The sequence below is a fragment of the Siniperca chuatsi genome, linkage group LG19, assembly GCF_020085105.1.
Source record: "Siniperca chuatsi isolate FFG_IHB_CAS linkage group LG19, ASM2008510v1, whole genome shotgun sequence".
Lineage (NCBI taxonomy): Eukaryota > Metazoa > Chordata > Actinopteri > Centrarchiformes > Sinipercidae > Siniperca > Siniperca chuatsi.
The window spans coordinates 17,593,283-17,616,904 of record NC_058060.1 but is presented as its reverse complement, the minus strand read 5'-3'; the positions used below and the strand labels follow the sequence as shown (position 1 = coordinate 17,616,904).

At 39.5% G+C, this 23,622-nt stretch overlaps 1 protein-coding gene across 1 annotated transcript in view; it reads left to right on the top strand.

Moving 5' to 3' along the window:
- Positions 1-23,622, top strand: part of ptprn2 (protein tyrosine phosphatase receptor type N2) — a 127,933-nt gene that overhangs the window by 56,611 nt on the left and 47,700 nt on the right. Inside the window, exon 11 of the mRNA XM_044176772.1 lies at positions 20,925-20,989. Within this exon, the coding sequence (XP_044032707.1) occupies positions 20,925-20,989 (65 nt within the window). The remainder of the gene's footprint in view (positions 1-20,924; positions 20,990-23,622) is intronic.

Here is a 23,622-nt window from a genome sequence, read left to right as displayed (position 1 = left end):
TTCCTCAATTTCACTTTCTACCAACTACAAAAAAAGTGTAATTTGCTATGCACTTATGTCTAAGGTAGGTGGGACATTATTTCTTGTTCTCGAAGACTTCTCCTTGATCTACTGTGGCTTGGATTGTACCTAATTTGTACGCCGCTTTGGACAAAAGTGTCTGCCAAATGAATAAATGTAACACAATATAATGGTGTGCCACCTTTTCCTACTATAAAAACATATGCTATCAGAATAATTTGAAAGCTGATAAAATTGTGCACATAGTGGCTTTAAGTTTTATAGGTGCTTTAATTAAACTCTATGGAAATGCACAACATTTCCTTGATTGCTGCAATGCAGCAGCCAGTATGTGACGCAATGAATTGGCTGACTTACAAGAGCAGAAATCCAAAAGAAAAATCATCTAAGGAGGTAATTGGTATTGATCAACAACTCTTAAGAACACTGGAGATGTATTATAGTCATTTTTTTCCACCTTTAAGTTAATCAAAACTTTATGATGGCATTACAAAAGAGCTACAACTAGGGATTATTTTCATTATTGATTAATCTGACAATTCTTTTCTCAGTTAATCAGTTGATTTCTTAGTTTATAAAATCAGAAATTAGTGAAAAATGACCATGACAATTTCCTAAATCTCAAGGTAATGTCAGCGAATTGCTTGTTTTAACTCCAGAACTGAAGAGACTTAGTTTACTATCAAATAATACAAAGAAAAGCAGCAAATCCTCACAACTGAGAAGCTGGAACGAGGGAATGTTTAACACTTTTTGCTTAAAAATGTCTCCAAAGATGAGTCGATTATCACAATAGTTTCGATTATTTTTCTGTTGGTCATCTAATTGATTAATTGAATCATTGTTTCAGCTCCACACCACACCGTCTGTCTGACTCAATTTTGTTTGCATCAAAACCTCTCTCAGTCTTCTCTAAACCGGCTGTAAAATGTTCAAAACTGAATCAAGAGTGACTAATCTACACTTGCAAAAACTCTCTATATTGAGGTTAAAGACATACACTGAAGAGATATATGTTGTTTTTTGTTGAATATGGCTTTTAATGGACTAACTAAGCTGCATGTGTGTATCAAAGAGGTAGCAGATGACACTTAAAGTGCTTGAAGCCACAAAGGGTTGTTAGGGTACAAAACAAAGAGAGCTGGCCATACATTTGCTGCACGATGTAGCCTTTCCAGGTGTGTGTGTGTATGTGTTTGTGTATTAATGTTTCTGCAGTATATCACTGTCTGAGCTCATGAGCATGTGTTTGCATGTGTGTGTTTTTTCTCTTAATGGTACATCCGTACTAAATTGGCCCCTGAATGCAGTGCGCTCTGACAGTGGGTTTGTGGGCTACAAGTGTAGAGTAACAAAGAGAGCCAGGGAGCTTCAAAGCGAGTAGGTGACATTTCGGGCTTTCCATCTTCAAAGCACTATTTGCTTTTGTAGTTCCTCTTTGAGAATAATTATATATATATATTTTCTAAAGGATTACAGCTGTCTGAAAACATAGTGTAGAATTTGAGGGCCATTTCCTAACATTTTCAATAAAGGGTGCACAATGAGCTGTCTGTTTTTAAGTCATTATTTTGAAACATATTTATTCCACTATTATTTATTATTATGCATATTTTAATCCGACTTTGGATTAAGCATATAGTGCACTATGTCAAAGTGTTATTCCTTATTGGCAGCTATTGGCAGTGAATTGATCGTTGACCCAATAGAGCCACCCGGTGAGTGTCTCCAGATGGGGGAGACGTGAAATCCACCCTGTCCCCGCATTTTCATTCACCTCTTTTCCTCTTGTCTCTTTCTTCCATGCTCCTCATCCAAGTGCCTCTCTATAATTCATGTCCAGGTGCAGCACCAGATTTCTTTGGCACAGGGCTTGAAAGGAAAAAAAAGACAGATGTTCAATTTTCTCTTCCTTTGTGCATCTCTCTATATCTGTTTGTGTTCTTGTGGACCATTCTTGCTCCCTTTTACCTGTAATGCAGATTGTGGTGTCCCTGTAGTTCAGCATAAGCAGTAATTAAGGCGAGTCACGGCCACGACTAACTGCTGGCTCCTTCTTCATGTGGATTTAGATGTTACGGTTTGCATATGGTCAGAAAGATGTGTTTCTTGTTTGTGCACCACCTTAAACATGAAACAGCGTGGAAGTAAAGAAACATTTGTCCATAACTGACTGAGAATGAGTGAATAATGTCCAATTCTGTTGGTTTTAATGAACTGATTTTCCAGCCATCATTAGAAGCGTGAGAAGCATGAATGCGAAGCTATGCCCATGGTACAGCTGTATTTACATGCAACTTCTGTGCGTCTTGTCATAAAAAACGCATGAACCCCCCACTGACTTTAAAGTTGTTCGAGTGACTGAACTCCATAGGTGGATATCTATATTGCAAAGTGACGTGTGCAGAATAATGCACAGCTGTGGCCTGGAGAGATGCTGGACTGAAATGTATTTGGCTGCTATCTTTACCTTTATCAGATGAGACATGCTGTATATGTTTGTATATCGTAAATGTATTTTTCTTTGGTTCTAGTTAAGTTGAGCTTGATTTTCTTGGTACCACTTTATTTTAACCCCCCTATTTTGCATTTATAAGCAGTATACTGTATACATGATTACAACAGTCCACTTGCTACTGTATCTCTCCAAAATGATACAAAAGATACTTTTCTCACAGACACCATCTTTGGCAGAGTGTTAATAGTACAGACACCAGCATGCAGTTTATTAAACAGAAAACATCAAAGAGTTTCATTTTGCTGTTTGGCCAACTCACCCAAAAAAATAGCTATAGCTGAGTACATTTAGAGGTGTCATATCAGCCATTAATGTCTCTTGTTGAGACATCAATAATGTTATTTAAATTGTGGCTCTTACGATTTGAAATTTGAACTCGTTCAAATCATGACTTTGATGTTTTACTGTGTTATCAAGCACAATTAAGGTGCATCCTACCCTCTTACAACTGCATTATAGTGTGTTATAAACCATGTATTAATTGTTCATATACTGCTTATAAATGCCAAACAGCAGAAGTTTAAAATAAAGTGTTATATTGTCTTAGTTTCAACAGTTAAAAGGCACACAACAGTTTACAGTGATGTAACACAGATTGATCAAATCACAAATTGCCCAAACTCTTCAGTCGGGCTGGAACACCAACCCTATCACCAGACAGGGATGTCGATATTGGATGATTCTGCAAAACTGCCACTTACGTTCAATGATGACTTTTTTATGTCTAATGCCAAAGCTTTTAAAATTCTAGCTTACTTAAACACCTGTGCATGGCAACTACAGTATAGTTAAGGTTAGTGAAAGATCGTGGTATGGCAAGTAAACTGTGGGCAAGGTAATGGTTAGGGTTAAGCTACTAAAACACATGGTTAAGATTAGGCCTCGCTACATAAAGGTCACATTACTTCCTGCATTGGCACCAAGCGTTAAACCAAAGTGTCCAATATGGATGTAATTCCTACGAAAAATAATGATTGCTCGATGTGATCTTGTACAGTATTTTCCACCATGATCTCACTGCTCATACTGTTTCTCTCATTGTGCAAATGAGCAGGAGTAGAGAGATGAGTGAACATGCCTAGAGCAACTCATCGCACTTTTAAAGGAAATTATTAGCAGTGGCTGCAATCTAAGTTTTCACACCTCTGCAGATTTTGTTTGGGGGGGGCAATAACACACTGTTCACATTTTGAGGCAAATATTATGACAACTGTCACAGTGCGTAATGAATTCAACATGTTATTCAACGCAGCTATCGGCGGCGCAGAGGCATAGCTATCTCAGGAACGCCTTGAGGGAATTTCTTCAAATTAGATGAACTGATTAGAATTTGGTGGTCGAAGGTCACTATGACCTTAGGAAACACATTTTTGGCCGTAACTCAAGAATTGATGTAGTTATTATGACAAAATTCAACATGGATGTTTAATGGGATACAACGATGGAGTGATGACATTTTTTACCCAAAAGGTAAAAGGTTAACTTCACTGTGACATCATAATGTCCAGGAAAATCACTTTTTTGGCCATTATTCAACACCATAACTCAGGAACAGAAGGGGAGATTTTGACCATATTTCACAGTTTGTCGGACACTGAATAGGGCACACTTTTGACTCAGAGGTCATTGTGACCTCATAATAGATGTTAGCCATAATTTAAGAATGAATTGATTCCAGATTTCACACACACGTTGACTGGGTTGACACAATGAGTAAACAATAACTAGCACAGTACAGGCTTTCCTCCATCTCGTCCTTCTGCCTTTCACTTCCTGCCTCATTCTGAATTTCGAGCGTCATCGGAATCACGTGACTGCAAACAACGTATTGGAGCGAACCTAGCTAATCGTGATCCTGTGAGTGAGTTTCACCAACAGCTCATAGAAGGCTATGCTCTGTAAGAATCCATCTTTACATAGTAATCAAGTACATGTGTACCTGTTTAGCCAATACATCTATGATAATCCTTCATTAATAAGTTCAACAATGTATATTCACTGGAATCATACATATGTATCATCAATATAGTGATAACTTCCATTTAGCTAAAAATACACTTAATACCTTTTATTGAATTCTTTCCAAGGCTGGCGGAGGCATACAACCACAGGGCGGTAATTCTAGTTTATGGTTAAGACACCTTTTTAAAACTATTGTATCTGTGTAAATTGACAAGTTGTTTAACATTCCTCATCAATCCAGCGCTGATTAACAGGCCCTGCTTCATTTTCAGGGCCACAATGATTCGCTTTTGGCAGTAACATGCCTTTATTATGTCTGAAATATATATATTTTTTACATTATGAACATTAAAACCTGCAATAATGGATTCACCTCATTGTAATTTCAAATTTCAAGAAACAGTGAATAATCATTGCTCTAATATACAAATGTTTTCCTGCTGGGCACATTTCTTTCTTTCCCACAATAGGACCCTGGCTGTACAATCCAGGCTGTGAGTGTGTCTGTGTGTGTGTATCCTTATGTTCGTACTTTACCTGTGTGTGTGTGTGTGTGTGTGTGTGTGTGTGTGTGTGTGTGTGTGTGTGTGTGTGTGAAACGAGTACCACAGGGATACATTTCAAAATAGGTCGTCACTAATCCCCCTTAAAAATGAACATTCCCCTGCCATGCACCCATCTGAAAGAGAAAGAAAGCATAGAAGGAAGGAAGAAAGAAAAGACAATAAATTATGGATACGTTTTAAGTGGGATTTTGCTCCCTGGCCTCCTCACTGTTTTTCATTTCTTTCCTCTTTCCTCCTCCCTTCCCTCCCCCCCGTCTGTCTCTTTTTCTCTGTGTCCTCTGCCTCCTCTTAAATCGATACAGGCTGACTGTCATGGGTCAGTGGCCTGTATGCATCAGGCTGGACTGCAACAGAGGAGCACTGTGTCTCCCAGTGCTCTCTGTGGAGGTGATAACTCGTTCCTATCTAAAACCTCTCTTTAAGGGATACCCGCTTTCCATTTAACTCCAATATCCACCTCAGATTGACTTGAAATGACACAAAGGAAAGGAATATATATATATATATATATATATATATATATGATATATATGATGCCTAAGTACCTGCAGCTGTAGCTTTGCATAGATTGAAAGGAAGAAAAGTACATCTGGCCTAAAGATATTGTGGATTATTTTGTATAAAGTCTTCCCTGCAAAGATGTATTTTAATTGACCTTTTGCTAAACCCTGCCCCTCTTAGGTACTTTTGATACGTCTGTCAAGCTTTTTGTTCTTGCACAGTAGCATTACATATAACAGTTAACAATAATAAACCAAGGATATTTTTAAAACAATGTGTCCTTGGTTTCTGACAGAGGAAGACAAAAGCAGGCTTCTCATTTCTTGCCAGCAACGGCTGATTTTGTCGGTTGAAATAACTGTCGCTAGCAGATGTTGTCAGCTGTAGCTAGCTAGTTAAGCAAATGTTAGCTTCATGAGTTGGTTGAAAGCGCCGCCTCCAGCTGACTTTTTAATGAACGAGTTTGACTGGGGTTCCTTATGGACCGGCTTCTAAACAGTGGAGAAATATTACACAGTGGATGTGCTAGTTGTGAACGGGGCTTCTTTTTCTTTTTTTTTTTTTTACATCATCTGTAAATGCACAAAATGACAAATGAAATGCTCCTTGACCTTGGAAGTAACATTCGGTTACTACTGTAGGAACTAAGCTAGTTAACCGGACATGCTAAAGTCTGCTGCTTATGTTAGAGCAGACAAACACACTGTTTAATCCATTCCTCACACTTTTGCTCTTGCATTTTTGGTTTTGGAGAGGATTAAAAAGAGAATCCACCATCGAAACTCTATATATACGAAGCACTGCTCCATGCACACCACTAATCGTAACAAAAATCGGTGTAAAATCCAAAACCAAGCAGCAATGCACACAAAATAAGAGATCTCCTGCTATCTTTATTGAGAATATAAGCAATTCTATTCTTATTTCAAATCAGACTGCAGTTTGTGTGTATCACAGCGGTGTGTGTGTCTAGCCACAGGCTTCCTCACACACAAGTCCAATTACCTGTGTTAAGGCCACATCTGAGACGGGGGGGATTACAGCATATTATTCTAGCACAAACAACAGTCTCTCTGCCCACCAACCTGCAGGCAGCCAGACACCGGCAACCGAAGAAGGTGTGAGAGGTGTTACATTAGCACCTGGATGTGCGAACAGCAGAATAGTGACCTTTTACCGGTGACTGATACACTACCTGCAAAACTTGTTCGCCTCCTGTAGCTTCCTCCTCTGTCCTCAACTCTTCTCGGTATCTTTCCACCCCTGCCTCTCACTTTGTTTGCCCTTCTTTTCATGTCTTTCTTTGTCTGATGTTCTGGGGTTGGTTTTTTTGTGTGTCTTAAATTGAGCTTTTATTTCATCCTCCACTTTCTCAGCTGTATCTATTGAAGCACTCTCCACAGAACCATAGCCTGTCTCAATTTATCTCTCAATTTTTTGACAGTTGATACTTTTACTAGAGGATGTTAGTCAAGATGTCGTCTCTTTCTCTTGACTTGTTGTCACCACTTGAAATTTTCTTTTGAAAATGACTGTGATGCAAAATACTCTATTAAACGTCCTCAGGGCACCTCCTGTTAAATCCTCCTCCTGAAAATACATCCCCCGCACAGACACACCTTTACTAAGAGTGATCTGTCACAATTCTCAAGCCATCATTTCATATCCTTCGATTTTATTTGTTTTACCATTGCATTTTTGTCTTGTCTTCTTCCTTATAACATGTAGCAGACAGCATGCCTGTACAAATCGTTGTGCCTGAACATCCGTGAGACACACAACTTCCTTCAAGTCACCTGCCAGGGGCTCTAATTAGACTGATAAGCAGTGCAACTGGAATCAGCTCTTCCTGGTAATCAGCCCCACGGAGCCCAGACAGACGGCTAAATGAGGAGGAGATGAGCCATGCAGCCCAACAGGTGTCCTTAAAAAGACAGGGAGGTGTGCTTATACAGTCTTGTCTTTCCCCTTTCTAACTACTTGAGAGTTCAATCTCTGGATAGTTTGGAACATATAGAGAGATTCTGCAGTTATTTAGGAAATTAATGCTGAAAAAACAGTATGTCGGCGCGTTTGTGGTGTATAGATTTAATCGTCATGCTGTGACTTTGAATCACTTTTAAAAGGAATTGTTTGAGAAACTCTGCAGTAAGATGATTGATTCAGAGTGGGGGGGACTTAGCAAACACAGTAGTCAAACTGTATATTTTGATTTTTGAATTGCAACCCAACCCGAATACATTTCTTTCTTTTCTCTTTGCAGATGCAGCTGCTCTGCTTTAGACATATAATAATGATTATTACATTTTGTCCTGAAGCAAAGTAGTAATAAAAAAGAGCCCAGTGACACACCAAGCAGGCTGAATACAAAATGATATCAGAACTAATAAAATCTCAGAAGGGAAATGTCATATTTGTCATTTTGACACCTTCGTGAGACTGTTGTGTTACACTTTCATTTTACACCCACCACTCCCAGCTGTACACAGGAAGGCAACATGGCGAGATTAACGCTGCGATCTGAGGAGCAGCCAGGATGCTTCACAGAGATGGAGAGAGCAAGGCAGATAGGAAGGAGCTCTAGGTTACTTTATCCACTCTCTGACGAAAGATGTCCACTGCACTAACATCTGTAGACGTGCTTAGAGGGATTGACTTGCAAATGTGTTCGATGTGACATTAACCTCCTCTAGCTGAAAGCATCTTGAATACCTCAGTGAAAAAAGAGCCTCGGAAATTTAATCTAAATGCTCAGGCCGTGCATTAGTTGGAACTAGGAGGCTGAAATTGTTTGAAAAGGGACAAAACAGAAGCTTTGTAATCTTTTAAGTGTATTTTTATACTGTTGTTTTGATGAATTTATACTCTGTTAGGGCTACGTTAGCAGCTCAGCACACTGTAGGTCTGATTTAGGATCCATTTTGGATTGTTGATTTGGATTGTGTTAGAAAATGGTGGCGTCTTTCACTGATTCATACTGTCACATCTATTAAATTTGAGTGCAGTCCTTTATCTTGCTATAAAAAGTGAAAAATTAAGCAAAAATAGTGATTTGGAATTCATTTGTAATCAGTGAAATGGAGCTAAAACAATTAGTCCATTAATTGAGGAGTCGATTGCCAAAAAAATTAACCAGCTACTATTTTCAATTTGATATCTATTAATCGTTTTAGTCATATTTTGTTCTACATTTCTTTGTCTTATATGATAGCAAACTGAATATCTTTGGGTTTTGGACTGATAGTCGGACAATATGAGCTATTTGAAGACGTCACCTTGGTGTTTGTGATATTTTATAGACAAAATTATGAGTTGATGCATAGAGAAGATCATTTTAAAATGATTGTTAGTTGCAGCCCTAATTTCAAATATCAAAAGATTAATGACAGTTGTGGCAGAGTGTATGTAAATGTAATTTTTTACTAATTTATGATGACAACAGACGTGATGATATTTGATTAACAGTGAGCTACTGTTGGACTTTATTAACTTATTTAAAGTACTATATTAAAAGCATTCTTGACAAAAGAACTGTTGTTTTTTGGGGCATTTTGCCTTCATTGCATAAGTAATAGTAGAGATACAAACAGGAAATGGTAACACAGAGAGAGCGAGAAATGCAACAAAGGCTGGAATCCAACTGGGGAAGTTGTGATCATATATATGATACACAATTTAACCACCAGGCCTTTGTTGGCCATTTTCAAATTTTTCTAACTCAAAAAACACTGCACAGTCAATAGTCTCAACTAAATTAACAAGGAGTCACTAGTTATTACTCCTTAAATATAGACATTAAATCCTCACAAAGAAAAGAAATTTGATTAAGAAATCCGATTACACAAAATCTATTCATCCAACCTGTTATACAATGTTTTATATTGATTTCAAGGCAACTGAAATTTCTGTACATAACAGTTTAAGAAGTAATAAATATTTTTTTTCATTTATTCGTTATAAATGTTGATTATTGTCAGCCTACACGAGAGCACTTACTTTTTGGATTGTTCAGATTTTCTTAAAGGGAACCAATATATAAGAAATGGGAATTTTATGTGGTTGTATGATATAAATGTAGGTTTGTGTTTGTGCTTCACAACTGAATGTGTCTGTTAAGCAGTGAAGCTGCCCATCACAGTAACATTAGCTCTGTCTCTTACTTTGGTTAAACAGCTGGAGATCATGTTATGGTGGATTCAGCATGGTAACAACTGAATGTCATGGTCATAATTGTCAAATCTGTGTCCTTGAGCCAAAAGTATACTTGGGTAAACATACTGCATGTGTAGATGTTCTATGTTATCTATAGATTGTTTGATGATAGATCCTGTTTTCAGATCAAATCCACTTGGTTACTGTGAGAGCCCAGCCTACACCCCCTCCCCCTCGTTACATCACCCCGTCTCTCATCCTCTCCCTCATATTCCTGACTTGAGTGATGGCGTTTGTGATTCCTAATGACAGTCGGAACAAATCTACGGTAATGAGGTCACATTGGGTTCTTTTTTTTCTCCTTTCTCTGAAATCACCCTTCACAGCTCCGTACAATCAACCTGTTCCTGAGACTCAGACTCGGTCCCGGATCTGAGCTCCAGTGAACCAGTGTGAAACAGATCAATTCCTTCCTCAGGAAGACCTCCCTGCAGCCAAAATGGACACCCTGTCTTTCTGAGCATGTCTGTTTTTTCCAAATATCCAGGACTTATTATCTCTTTACTCGCTGGAGCTCATATCCTGGTCTCATGTTAATGCTGCCTGCTACGTTTCCAAACTCTGCCATATGACAGCTTTAGCATATTTATTGATTTATTTTGTAGTGTGTGTATTTGCACACTTCTTAGCAGTCTCATCTATGATAATGTATTTATCTATAACAGAAGAGGTATGTGTGCATGCTTGCATGAGCACTCACATCCTCGTAATGATGTGTGTTTCTCCTGGCTTGAGCAGGATGTCTGCACCAACACATCATTACGATTCGTTCGAGCCATTAGCTTGTGGAGAGCGAATTGTGGATGAAAAGCACAACCAGGTGTGTGTGTATGTGTGTGTGTGTGTGTGTCTGTGAATATGTACAGTATGTGTACTTGTGGGTGTGCAGTGTGCCCTCCTGTGCGTCAGTGTGCATACTCAGTATGTGTGTGCTCAGTGATGTGGTTAGTAATGTGGAGACCTGCAGGAGACGGTCCGTGGAGAGAGCCTGCAGGATAATTGCTGCCACAGTGACAGGTAGGGCTGCCTCTGTCAGAGTTCCCTCAGTGGGGAAGAAGTGGAAGAGTGTGTGTGTGTGTGAGTGTGTGCAGCTCTGTGTCAGCTTCGCCATCCCTTCCTCCAATAAGCTTTTCCCCTGTAGGCTCCCTTTAGACGGTGGCAGACTTCCAGATGTTTTCATCTTGTATCACACACACATCCAGGAAAAGAAATGAGGCATCTTTTACAGAGAGCAACAATATTAAATCGTTTGGATATAAATTTTACCTGAGGAAAGACCTCTGAGTAATGTTTTTCATCTAGTGTCATGTGTCATGTAGTATCACACATTAAGTACATTTCAGTTACAAAGTGTTGTATACTGTAGAGGACTCATATAAAGACTTTTCACTTGTTGAAGTTTCCCTGAAGACTGCAGTAAATGCTTATTTTTATGCAATGTCTTGCTGACAGCAAGGCTGCCAGCTTGTGTTATTGGAAAAGGTCATCCAAAGACCCAGCAGCATGCCTCTGCAGCATGCTGGACCTTCTGATGACCATGATTGTTTCAGATGTGCATTGTTTACCTCATTACTCACTGTAATCTTCAAACCTGTCCGTTCTTTTTGAGTGATTGTCAGATGTGATTCACGTCGCATATGTCACACATCTGCAGATTGTCATCTCTGAAAGCGAGCGTAAACGATGTAAACGTGTCCCGGTGAGAATGCAGAGTGACATCCGTGGGGTTTCTCCCACATCTGGAGGTGCCTGCCATCCAAGTCATTTGCCGATGCTGCTTCTGTTCCCCTGATCTCCTGCAGTCCGTGAAGAATTGGTGTCAGCACCTATCAAAGGCAAAATGCCTATTCTACACAGAGTGTCAGAGAAGCCACAATCTATTAATCAACCAGGCGGCAAAGAAACAGATATTGTGTGTGTGTGTCTGAGCTTGTGTGTGTGTGTCTGCGTGCACTTTTGCATCTGCACATATGCAGCAAAGACTCATCCAAGTTTATTATTCAGCCATCTTTGAAAAGGGCCTCTAATAAGGGAGGATGCAATTATAAATGTGTCATGTGGGTTCTATTTGAAAGAGGAAGGGGCCTGTAATGTGTTTGATACCAAAGGCCGTGGCAGGGTCTGCAGCGGACACAAGGTGCATGCTGATTGCACGACTACAGCCATTACAGGAGCTGAAACCAGGCAGCAGACTTCATCTCCTCTCCTCTGTTTCTACTGTGCTGTCTTTTAATATTGTCTATAATGTGTCAACCAGAAAACAGGTTTTGGCATCTTTAAAGGAAACATTTTACTTTTGTGAAATGCAGTATTTTGCAAGAGAGTTCAGCAAATTCAGTTAAAAATAGCGAAGGTTTGCGGTGTGTTGATTTAGGCTGAATAACAGCAGTTGGTTTGTTTGGGAGCACTGTTGGCTTATCCACAGGAAACGATCGATTAGGGTGAATAAACAGTGAGCCAGCCAGGACCCCCCTGCTGTTAACAGCATGGTCCTACCATGTGACAGACATGGTGGTATATGATTGGCACTGCTGATTGGACATTAGAGCCTTATGATGTCATGGCTATCATCATATTGGGTATACTGAGAGAGAGAAGATGGTTTGTTTTCTATTCAGCTGAATTATTTGGCTTAATGCAACACCATATTTACTTTTTAGGGGTTAAGTTTAACTGTTATATTAAATTATGTCTAATTATATTAGATTTCTAGATCATCATTGTTATAAGCAACCAGTATTAAAGAATGAGTGGGTAGAGAGCCATAAACACTGCTGAAATGATTAGACAATCGGTAGGAAATTAATGAACACAATTTTTTAATTTTGTTTTCATCTTTAGTTTTGTTTTAATTATTCAATCTTTTAAAAGTCATTTATCAAACAAAAAATGGCAAACATTCACTGGTTCCAGCTTCTTAATGTGTGGATTTGCTACTTTTCTCTGTTTTATATAATTGCGACTTGAATTAGGGCTGAAACTAACAATTATTTTCATTGTTGATTCATCTGCCCATTATTTTCTCAATTAATCAGTGAATTGTTTGGTTTATAAAGTGTCAATCACAATTTCCCAAAACCCAAGTTGACACTTTCAAATTGCTTGTTTTATCCGAACAACAGTCCAAAACCCAAAGTAATTGAGTTTACTATTGTAGAAGACACCCACCCCACACACACACACAAAATGACTTAAACAATGAATCAATTATCAAAGTAGTTGCACATTTATTTTCTATTGATCAGCTAATCAATTAATTGGCCAATCGTTTCAGCTCTAAATTGATTGACTCGATTTTTATTGGTCAGACAAATCAAGCAATATGAAGACATCATCATGGACTCTAGAAAATTTTGATGGCTATTCTTTTACTATTATACAGTATACTGTATACAAAAACGTAAACTGAACAATTAGTCAAGTCATCGATCAAATTAAAAAATATGTATAATAACTTTAATCAACAATGGAAATAATCGTTAGTTGCGGATGTTAGTTTTCATTTCTCCCCTTTTGTCCTTCATTCAGATCACCTGCTGTCCACCAACTTTGATTTAGTATTTAGTTTTGACACAATGTTAATGGATTAATGATTAGATATTAGCACATAATGATGTCATTGGATGGAGGCATTGAATGTCAAACTATCTTGTTTTTACCTTTGCAGTCTTTTATTCTCCTCCGGTTCAGCTCCACCTTGTCCCTCTGTTTCATTTGTAGTTTTTCTCAGAGGTTGTTTGATTTGTTCTCTTGATTTATATAAGCCAAGGAGCAGAACAACAGTTGATACGCATGAATGAGAAGAGACAGAGGAGAGAGTAGGTCTGTGGGATTTTCTGGGCGACAATGTGTGCTCAGATAGTAGTATATATTAAGTTATTTACAGGATGTTTATCCTTACTATAAAAAAATCTGAGCTCATGTGAAAGTCGTTTTATATTAGTGTGTTTGTGTCTCCTGTAGGATATCCTTCTTTTGATTAATTTCCTAGATGCTATACTGGAAGTGAAAAAAGAAGAAGATGAACAAATAAGCCTTATAAAAGCAACAACAATATCTGTGAGCTGATTTACATTTTGATAAGCATCAGCGTGCAGAAGTCAGATGTAAAGGGGTCACATGCATGTTATATATCATACACGTAATGAATACGCTGCTGCTCGGAAGTCAGCACTGTGGTTCTTCGTTCTCCGAGCTATGAAGGAATATTATTATTTTTGTTTCCCGCCCAGGATTTTGACTGAAAAATGGGTTGCCGTGCATCTTATCTGTCAGAGGGATCAGATGCATCTCTCTCTCTTTTTCTCTCCCTCTCGCCCCCCTCCTCCTCCTCCTCTCTCCACTCTGATAGGTAGAGACAGCCATCATATGTGCAAGGGAAAAGTGATGGGCGGAATGGCAGCTTTAATATCGGCGCGATTGCCTGCTGATAAGGCTAACGGCTGTGGAGAGGCGTGAGCGTCAGCCCTCCTCCGCAATAAACACTTTCATTTTGTTTTGTTGGAGTGACGGATGGAGAGATGGAAGTGGTGAATAGACGACCTGAGGAACAGGGGAGGGAGGGGGGATGGATGTGAATGTTATTCAATATTAACAGATCAATCAGAGGGTGGTGAAATATGCATTTTGTCAACTATATACCCCCGTTTGGCCAAAGAGGCAACATTACGATCATGTGACAGCGCTGACTGCTGTGCCGTGTTGAAATACAAAATACTAACAGCCTACAGTCTGTGATTTGTCTCCCGGTGCTGAATTTACATTGCTTCTAACAATAACAACCCTGTCGTATATCTGTCGTATAAAAAATGAATATATATATTCATGACTTTAAGCTCTGATGACTTCATGATAATCATTTCTGAATTGCTATTAGAATCTATGATGAGGAGCGCACAATTGCCTCAGTTTGCAGCATATGGCGGAGAAAAGCAACATTTTAATCAAATTATATCTCGCTACAAGATAATTTGTGTTGAGTGCATATGCTACAGAGCAATTTAAAGGTCACATAAAATCAAGCTTAAATGTGTGCTTGTGTGTTTTTTCTGTATTTTCATTCATTAGTGTTCTTGTCAAAGATGTTTTGAATCATTCTTTAGATTGGTAATTGAAATGGCCTTTTCCTCTTCTTAAACAAGTCCATGATGAGTTTTTAGAAGTATTCTTCCGTTCTTCCGGTTCACAGGGCTGAATTTTCTGAAGCTTAACAGAGACACGGTGATCGTGGTTTCAATCAAAGTATATTCCTCAGTGCATTTCTAATATTTAATAACACAAGTGTAATTTTAAAAATTTAAAATGCTCTTTGGCAGCAGGCACTGAAATAATTATATTTTAAGGTATTTTATGTTTCTGTCATAAATGGATTATATATTGAGCAGCATTTCATGTGAATGAGCCTACTTTAAACATCTAATTTAAAATTTTAATTTAAACCCTTAACATTCAGTCCGATGGTGGTGGTTGATTTGGAGATACCCGTGGTTTCTGGTGATAACAGGAAGTGCGGTTTTCTGATAAACTGAAGGATTAAGTGTTAATTTATGGGCTGAGAAAATTCTCCTGCTTCTTAAGCTAAATAAACTATTTAAACCACCCCTTGGATTAGCTGGAAAATGCATCGTCACAAATCTGAAAACATACTGTAGCTGTTTTTTGGAGCTCATTAAAAGTTGACTTTTTAGAGATACGTGGTTCTCACAGAACAGTGACGCTACAAACATATGATGACGTTATAGAATATGATGTATTGCTGTATTTTAAACCTCGCTGTCGATCGCTTTCTCTGAACGCAGAGTTTCTTTTTTATCTGGAGCATCAGATAAGTTGCTGTAGTCTACTCCGTCGCTACGGTTGCCCCAAAGCCATGTAGAGCGAGAGTTTCGCCAACTCTGTTCAATTTCAATTCAAGTGGCTTTATTGGCGTGACTGCATACAATACAACGTTGCCACAGCATATTAACACAAACTCTACATGGCTCTGGGTTGCTCCCCCCTTAAACTCTGGCAAACCAATCATTGCTAGTTGCTGTAAAACACATCATTACCAGTGCGCCAGCGCGAGAATGTCGCCACAGACACCAGATTTAAAAACTCTGATATACTGCGAAATACAGAGAGGTTTAGCTGGCGGTGATGGGCTTAATCAGCATTGTGTGAACTTGTTTGGCAAGGGCTTGAATGTAACGGACGTTCATTTATATGTAAAAGTCCCGCACTCCATCTTTAAGTACATTTTTCTGATAATACTTAAATACTTTAGTAAGGTTTTGAATGCAGGACTTTTACTTGTAGTGGAGTATTATCACAGTGGGGTATTGCTACTTTTACTTAAGTAAAGGATCTGAATACTTCTTCCACCACTGCAGTGCAGCCAAACAAACTCAAGTTGTTTTAATAAAGAAGTCGGTCAATAATAATTCTGATCAGATTTCATGTTGTACAAAGTGCAAGTAGTTTTCCACACAACAGCAGGACACAGTAAAGTTGATTACATTGCTGAGGAGATGGAGGTGTGCAGCCTGTCGCCTGTAACTCTTCATCTGACAGCTCACTGTGGCTGCTCCTTCTCGTTACATTACTCCCTTGCACAGATTGAAAATGATCTTTTGACGAAAAATGCAGAAAATGATCGTTGTCTTATTCTGTAGACAGTGGTCAACGGTAACCTTGGCGACAAATGCATCCTGTGACTGCTTCACAATAAAAGCCACCATATCTTAGTTCAGTGCGAAGATTTGCAGTGGGAAATGTTCAGTTTGCATTTGCAGTAACTTAGTACGGCTCTGACTCAGTGTAATGAAAGTGAACAGTAAACAGGGAGGCTGAAATTAGTGGATCAAATTAAAATGGTGGACCCCACCACTAACAATGAAAACTACTCTGTAGAGAGGTAATTACAGAATGTTAATACACTGAACAGCTATTGCTGAAAAAATTCAAACAGATTTTTATTTCATGAAAATCTTAAGAATTATAACTTTAATAGTTTATTTTGAAGATTCAATAGCTACCTTCTCTTACAGAGGGATTGTTAGTATTTTACTAAGAGAAGTCGTTTTAATTATTATTTATATATATTTAATGCTTTTAATTGAAGATGGACCAGGTCCAATAGACCAGACCGACATCGAATCACACTTTCACATAACGTAAGAAACTACTGTGAAACTAGAAACAACCGTATTAATAACCAAAGCTTTCACACTGAGATTTGAGGCACATAAGATACATGAATATTCACATTGTCAGTGTGGTAAATAGCTAAATGAAAAAGATAGTGACAGTTACTACTGATGGATAGCTAGCTTGAGTGGGAGGATGCTGGAGTACAGTTTTACGGTATAGCAGCATCAGTAAACATGACTGTCGTCTCCAGAAATCTCAGACTAGCCTAGATCAAACAGTTGGCCATTAACAGGGTTAATTTAGAAACAACACTTAGCCCTAAGATACCTTGTGATCAAATGTGTATCTGTCCAAATAAGCAATATCTGGCCACTGTGTTGGGTCATTGATCCACTTGGACGGGGGAAGACTGAAGGGGCGTGGTGGCTGACCAATCAATCTTAATTTATCAATGTATCGCAAACGATCAGGTTCAGTCAAGGTAGCAAAATAACTCAGATATGTATATAAAACAAAGGTTTGTTTGATATGAAAGGAATGCGTGCAAACTTGTCAAAATTGTAATCCAAACATACATCAAATTGCAATGACATCTATAGAATCGTTGGTTTTCTATCCCCCAAAAAGAGGTGCAGCCGTGATGTTTTGCGAAATATTGATTTTATTGAATAGTCCCAGGTCATCAGGCAATTCTCTATTTTATTTTCTCCAATAAAACTGTTGTGCATGTATGTAATTTCAATTCAAGCACATTAAAACTGGAGCACATTTTAACCCACACGAAAAAGCCTTTTTACTGTGCTTATTTTGCCTGCTGAACATCAGATGATACGGCTCAATATGACTCGGAAACCGAAAAGATCAAATGAGCAGCAGGGATCAGATCTTGATATTAGAGATCAGACTAGATAGGCTCAGACAATGCCTATTAAAATGGCTGGAGGAGCCTCTCTGAAATGAGACCTGACATCTCTTTTCCAGTCTGTCAGGAGTATTTGGTGGCTAATTTGAAGCTTACAAAATCTGTGTGTGTGTCTGTGAGAGAAAGAGAGTGAGCTCCAGTGGGAGGTTAATATAAGGGGTGACCATAAAGAGATGCTGTAGGCTGTTATCTGTACAGTCAGTGACAGAACAAGCAATCCATTGGCTGGATTCTCTCTTCAGCCCAGATCCATCTAGTTACCGGCTAATGAGCTCGGCAAGTACATTGTATTTACATTTAAAGTGGCTGTTGTGGAACTGTCCTTTCCCTCGGGTTGATTGGAGAGTCCTCAGCTTTGATTCACAAGTAAATACTGACCTTCAGGCTTCTTTGGTTTCACCATAAGACAGTTAATGTCAGCTTGTCAGTCAAAACCCTAGCTGCAGCTGCTGTGACGTGTTGATTCCAGGCTAATCTTTCGTAGTTTGACTCATGATGTGTTGCGACCCCAGAGGGGTCCTCATTAGGACCAAAACGTTGTGTGACCTTTTAGCAGCTTCGCCTCCTCCCACCACCTACGACCTCACCCAGCTGGGCCCAATTACCTCGCTCATTACCCCCCTCCTAAATAGCACCAGGACCATGCAGGTAGCTATCTGTGGAGAGGCAATATGTCTGTGACTAAATACAGGGGTGACAACATGAAGTGAAAGTGAGTTGAGACATGCCAATTGAAGACTTTTCTCCTCTTACTAATAGCAGAAGCTTTTCTTTTTTCTCCTCTTGTCTACTTCTTTTATGTGGCACTCTAATTTAGACACTTTAAATGTATATGTGACCTTCCCAACTCTCTCACTGCCATCTTCATCAACCCCTTAGCCATCCTTCAGAAAAACCCTGGCTGACACCTAAACTATAAGATGTCCCCTTTGCTGCCATGTTGATGTGATGATATGATGATCAATGTTTGCACAATCCTTAAAAACCAGAAAGAGAAAAGGGGAGAGAGGAAGAACGAGGGAGATGGATGATTGTCCTAAAAGTAGCGTGCTTAATTAGATGGAATGCTGCATACATTGTGGACTGAGTGGAATCATTGGGATAGATTAAAATACTAATTAAACAGGCCCTTGCCGAATTTGGAGTGTGAGGTGGGGTTCAGTTCTTCAGGGTCATTTGCATAGCCTTCATCTGGGGAAATGGGATTTAAAGGACCTGCTCTCTTTCTCTTTCTCTCTTTAACTCTCAATTTTTTTCCTTTCCCCCATTACCAATCACATTCACATGCTAACAAACTCAATTAAAATTATGCTCCATTTTTTCGTTTCACTCTATAATTTGGCATAATCTATTAAGGCCCCTTTGATTTTGTTTTTCAATATAAATGTCTCCATCAAAGTGAGGAAGGGGCGTTAAGCACATGAGGGGGAAAAAGTCGGCGAAATGTGTGATCTTGAACGATGGATATTTAACATTGCCTCACTTTGGTTTGATTTGCATGAGAATATCTTTTGTGAACAAAGCTTTGGAAATAGCATGCCATATTTGATTAGATCAGTAGATCTCAGGATCAAACTCGGGTGGTGTATTAATTACTGCAAGAACAAAGGCAGGAGCTCAAGTTATTGTGTGCTGTGAATCTACAAGCACTTCATCTGCTTTCTGGTAATCTTCAGTATGTCTGACTCACGTCCATTTTTATTGGTAAACTTTTTTGTGCATTTTATATTTTTAACCATGCTAGCAGCATGGCTCTATGCATGGCAATGTCGGTCAGTCCACCACTTTGGTCCAGAAATATCTCAACAACTATTCAATGAATTGTCATGGAATTTGCTTTGCCCAATGCTTTTTGACAATCTCCTGACCTTTCCTCAAGCGACACCATGAGATTTTGTGTAAAATATCTCAACAACAACTTGGATTGCTATGAAATTTGGTACAGACATTCATGCCCCCCTCAATTGCAATAACTTAGCTCATCCCTGAACTTTTCATCTAGCGCCATCATCAGGTAACAAGTAAATTTTTTCGAGTACATATAGCTGGAAAATGAATGACATTTCCCATCAGCCTCAGTTATATTTTGTGTTTAGTGCTAATTAGCAAATGTTATCATGCTAACACGCTAAACTGAGTTGGTGAACATTTTACCTGCTAAAACTTCATTTATACTTTTGCGTACCTACAGCGGCTACACAGTTAGGCCACAGGCTACACAGTAGCTGATGTGCACCTCCTCAAAAATGTAAGTACACATCGGAGTTATGGCTGTTACAGAAATGTCATGTGGGAACTGATGGCTGATTGGTCAGCATGGACGTTGAAAAAAGGCTTAGTTATCTTCTCCTTTTCATTAACACACAGCAAAGCCATCTCCGCTGCAAACCTTCTGCTCACTGTGAATGAAACAACGTAAATACAGTGACCGCACAGAATAGTCCCATATTCAGTCATTAAAACAAGGCGGTCCCTCCGACCGTCGCTTGTATCAAAAAGTAAATGAAAGAATGTAATCACAGTTACTGTGGGGAATATAATTCAAGCACGATACCACTGGATCATGTACAATACGTTCCATCTAGTGTTGCAGTGGTGATATCAATGAGAACAATAAATCAAACCTAGCCACGTTAAGCCCTTGTGTCAACAATAAATCCAGTTTAAACATCAGCATGTTAACATGCTGGCATTAGCATTTTGCTCAAAGCACCACTGTGCCCAAGTACAGCCTCACAGAGCTGCTAGTATGGCTGCAGACCCTTAGCTATTATAGGCCTACTAACCACACAACATATCATTCCTCCAAGTGCCACCACTGGCTACTGTCAGCTGGCAAACTGCTTGCTGTCTTACCCTGAAGATTGTTTGTGCTTCTCCTCTTAATAAAGATTTTCTCTGTTTGTGTCTGTGTGGGGGTGGGGGCTGGTCAATTTCTATGACCAGTTTGAAATTTGACTCGAGCTGTTACATCCATTGCATCATTCTCAGTTCCACTGACCACTTGTTCTGCCTCAGGAACTGAAAAATCTGCTACTTTGTCATCCGCTGCTCATACTCAACACCTCCTCTGCTTTTGTCTCCCATGCAGTTCAACAGAAGCAGCAGCTGGAGAAGGAGACAGGCCTGAAGATAGTGGAGGCCGGAGTTAGTGATGTAAGTCATACTCACTAAAAATATCCGTTGTTCAGCTCTGTGTGTAAAAAAAAAAAAAAAAGAAGAAGCAGAAAAAAAAGAGTGAGAGTGGGTGTGCTTGTGATTGTGATTGTGTGCGTCTTCTGTGTTTAGGCTCATGGGACAGAAATAACTCTGTGATTCAAACTTGTCTTGGCATTCGTATCACACCTGCAGCTTCAGTTGTGCAGCCAAACACTAATCTGTAGCAGCAATGAATTCCAAACACACATCCTTTTAAGTGTGTTGCTTTGATTACCGTCCCCCGTATTCATTTCCTATAGCTCTCTAAGAGCTGTTGTCACCATGGCAAAGAAAACATAACAAGACAAAAGCCTGATGCATATTGTGAAACTTAAAGTAAGTGTTGATCGTCACCGCAGAGCAACAATAACCAGATTATCTTGAGTGCTGTCACTTTGTCGGGAGCCCTGATGCTCCTGTGACATATTCATTGGAAAAAATTAAGAGGAGAGCAGGAGGACACTCAGGATGATCCAGATGAAAGGAAAGTAAATGTGTATTCATTCAACACTGATAAATATTCATATGTATCAGCGGTGAGGATCTAATCAAGCACCCATTGATGCATCATAGCCCTCCATGCTTGCCTGGTAAATGAGTTTCTCTATGGAAATGAGACAGACAGCCTTAGACCCCTGAGCTGCCCTGATCATGAGGCATGCTGGGAGGTAAATGGATGTGGCCTGTGCGTCGCAGGACAGTTGCCATTGGCAACAACAGTCACATACTGTATAGACAAGATCATTTCTCCGTGTTAGTCCCTTCTATGCTGTCTCCCTTTTGGTGTCACTGCCTTTCTTCGCCCATCTGCCTTCCACTTATATCTTTTTTAGCACCACATTTTCTCTCATCTTATTCCACATTGTGTCTCTATCACGTTCTTCACAATTATCTCATTTTTTATATCATTTTTTTCCTTTTTTCTTCACTGTGACTTTTGTCCTGTTCTTTGTCTGCCTCTCCTCGCCTCCTTTTCATTCTTTTATTCCCACTCAGACTGATTCCTGCGCTTAGCCAGCACTGGTACATGGCTGTGTTTGTCATATTGGGCCTATTTGTAGATAATTAGCTACAATAATAGCCTCTCTGCAGGAGCCAGGGTGAGGGAGGGATGGATGGGAAGAGGGAGGGAGGAAAGGAAAAATCTGTCTTCCACCTCATGGGGAGAAAATCTGCGCCAGACTGTGTTTGTAGAAATGCATGTTAAGGAAGCGCAGCGTTTACTGTACTACAAATAAAGACCTGGCAAAGTATAAACGTTGAAAACTCACTCAGAGGGTGTTTTATTAGCAACAGCTCTAATGTGGATGTGTTGATCTCACCAGTTTGTATCCAAGAAGTGGAGAGTTGAGGGTAAGTTGGGCAAAATAGTAGCTTTTGACAGGAGAGCCTGTCGAGTGGGCTCTTCAAATACATTAGTTTAAAAGGTGTTAAACCAAAAGCCTGCTTTCAGTAAATTTGCAGTAAATTGACCACAGTTATGAGTGAATGCATGCTAGAGGTTGCAGAATGGGTCTCCTTTAGCCTGCTTCTTAGTGTCAAAAATGGAAATATGCTGGGGAAATTGCTCAGTGGATCCATAACTGGTATAAAGCAGGAAATTAAGAAAAGCACATGCTTTCCACAGACAGTATTCTTTCCTCAAGCTTGTATGAAACCATCAATGGTTTACATTAATATGGTCGGTAGCATTAATTCAGGCTTTAATTCAGCCCCCCCTCCCCACGTTTTTATTTAAGAGGTGACAAATGACAAAACAGCTTAGGAAGATGTCCAGATAGAGCAAACGTCAATAGCAGTAGATGTGGACGAGGATAAGCAAATGTCAAAGTGGGGGGAAGGAGACATCAATCAATAGACCACGCAATATCTACTCCATTATAGATCGCAGGGAAGTCGGCTTTCTAAAAAGAAAAAACAACAGAACAATTTTAAATATTGTATGTATGTGTGGGCCATAAGCAATGTATTTTCTGAGTGTCGTTCTTATTAACAGCTGTTTCCCAAGTGGGAGCTGCACTCTGGTGGAAACCTGAAAGGCAAATGGAGGTCCTCTCACAGCAATTCGTGAGACCTGTAAATGTGTGAAAAACTGTGAGGAGGAAAAAGAAGTGAAGTGGAAAGAAATTCATGGTTGATGTGGCCTCTTTACAGCTTTTGCAGCAACTGGCTCCACTGTCTGTATTCATACTAAATTGAAACCATACATATAAATACATATATCTATGCTATTATCAGACACTTTGTACTCTAAGTGTGGAAATAAGCCTTGGCAGATAATACCACACCTAAAAGGCACAAAGCTCTGTGACTGTGCATCCATCACTGCCGCTCCCCCCTGCCTCCTCATATCTTCTTCTGTGCAGGAGAGGGATCGGTGAGTCAACCCCCCCAGCGACCCGGCACCAGGCAAAAGGGTTGCTTTTGCTGGCAGCCATAGACACAGCATGGCTGGTACCAGTAGGGAGCGTGGAGAGGAGATGCACGGGAATAAAAGGGTGGCTCAGAAAGATTTTTTTTAAAGGGAGGGGCATGTTGATCAGGTGTTTTTTGGAAGCAATTGCTATGGTTATTCAGAAAAAGACACACAA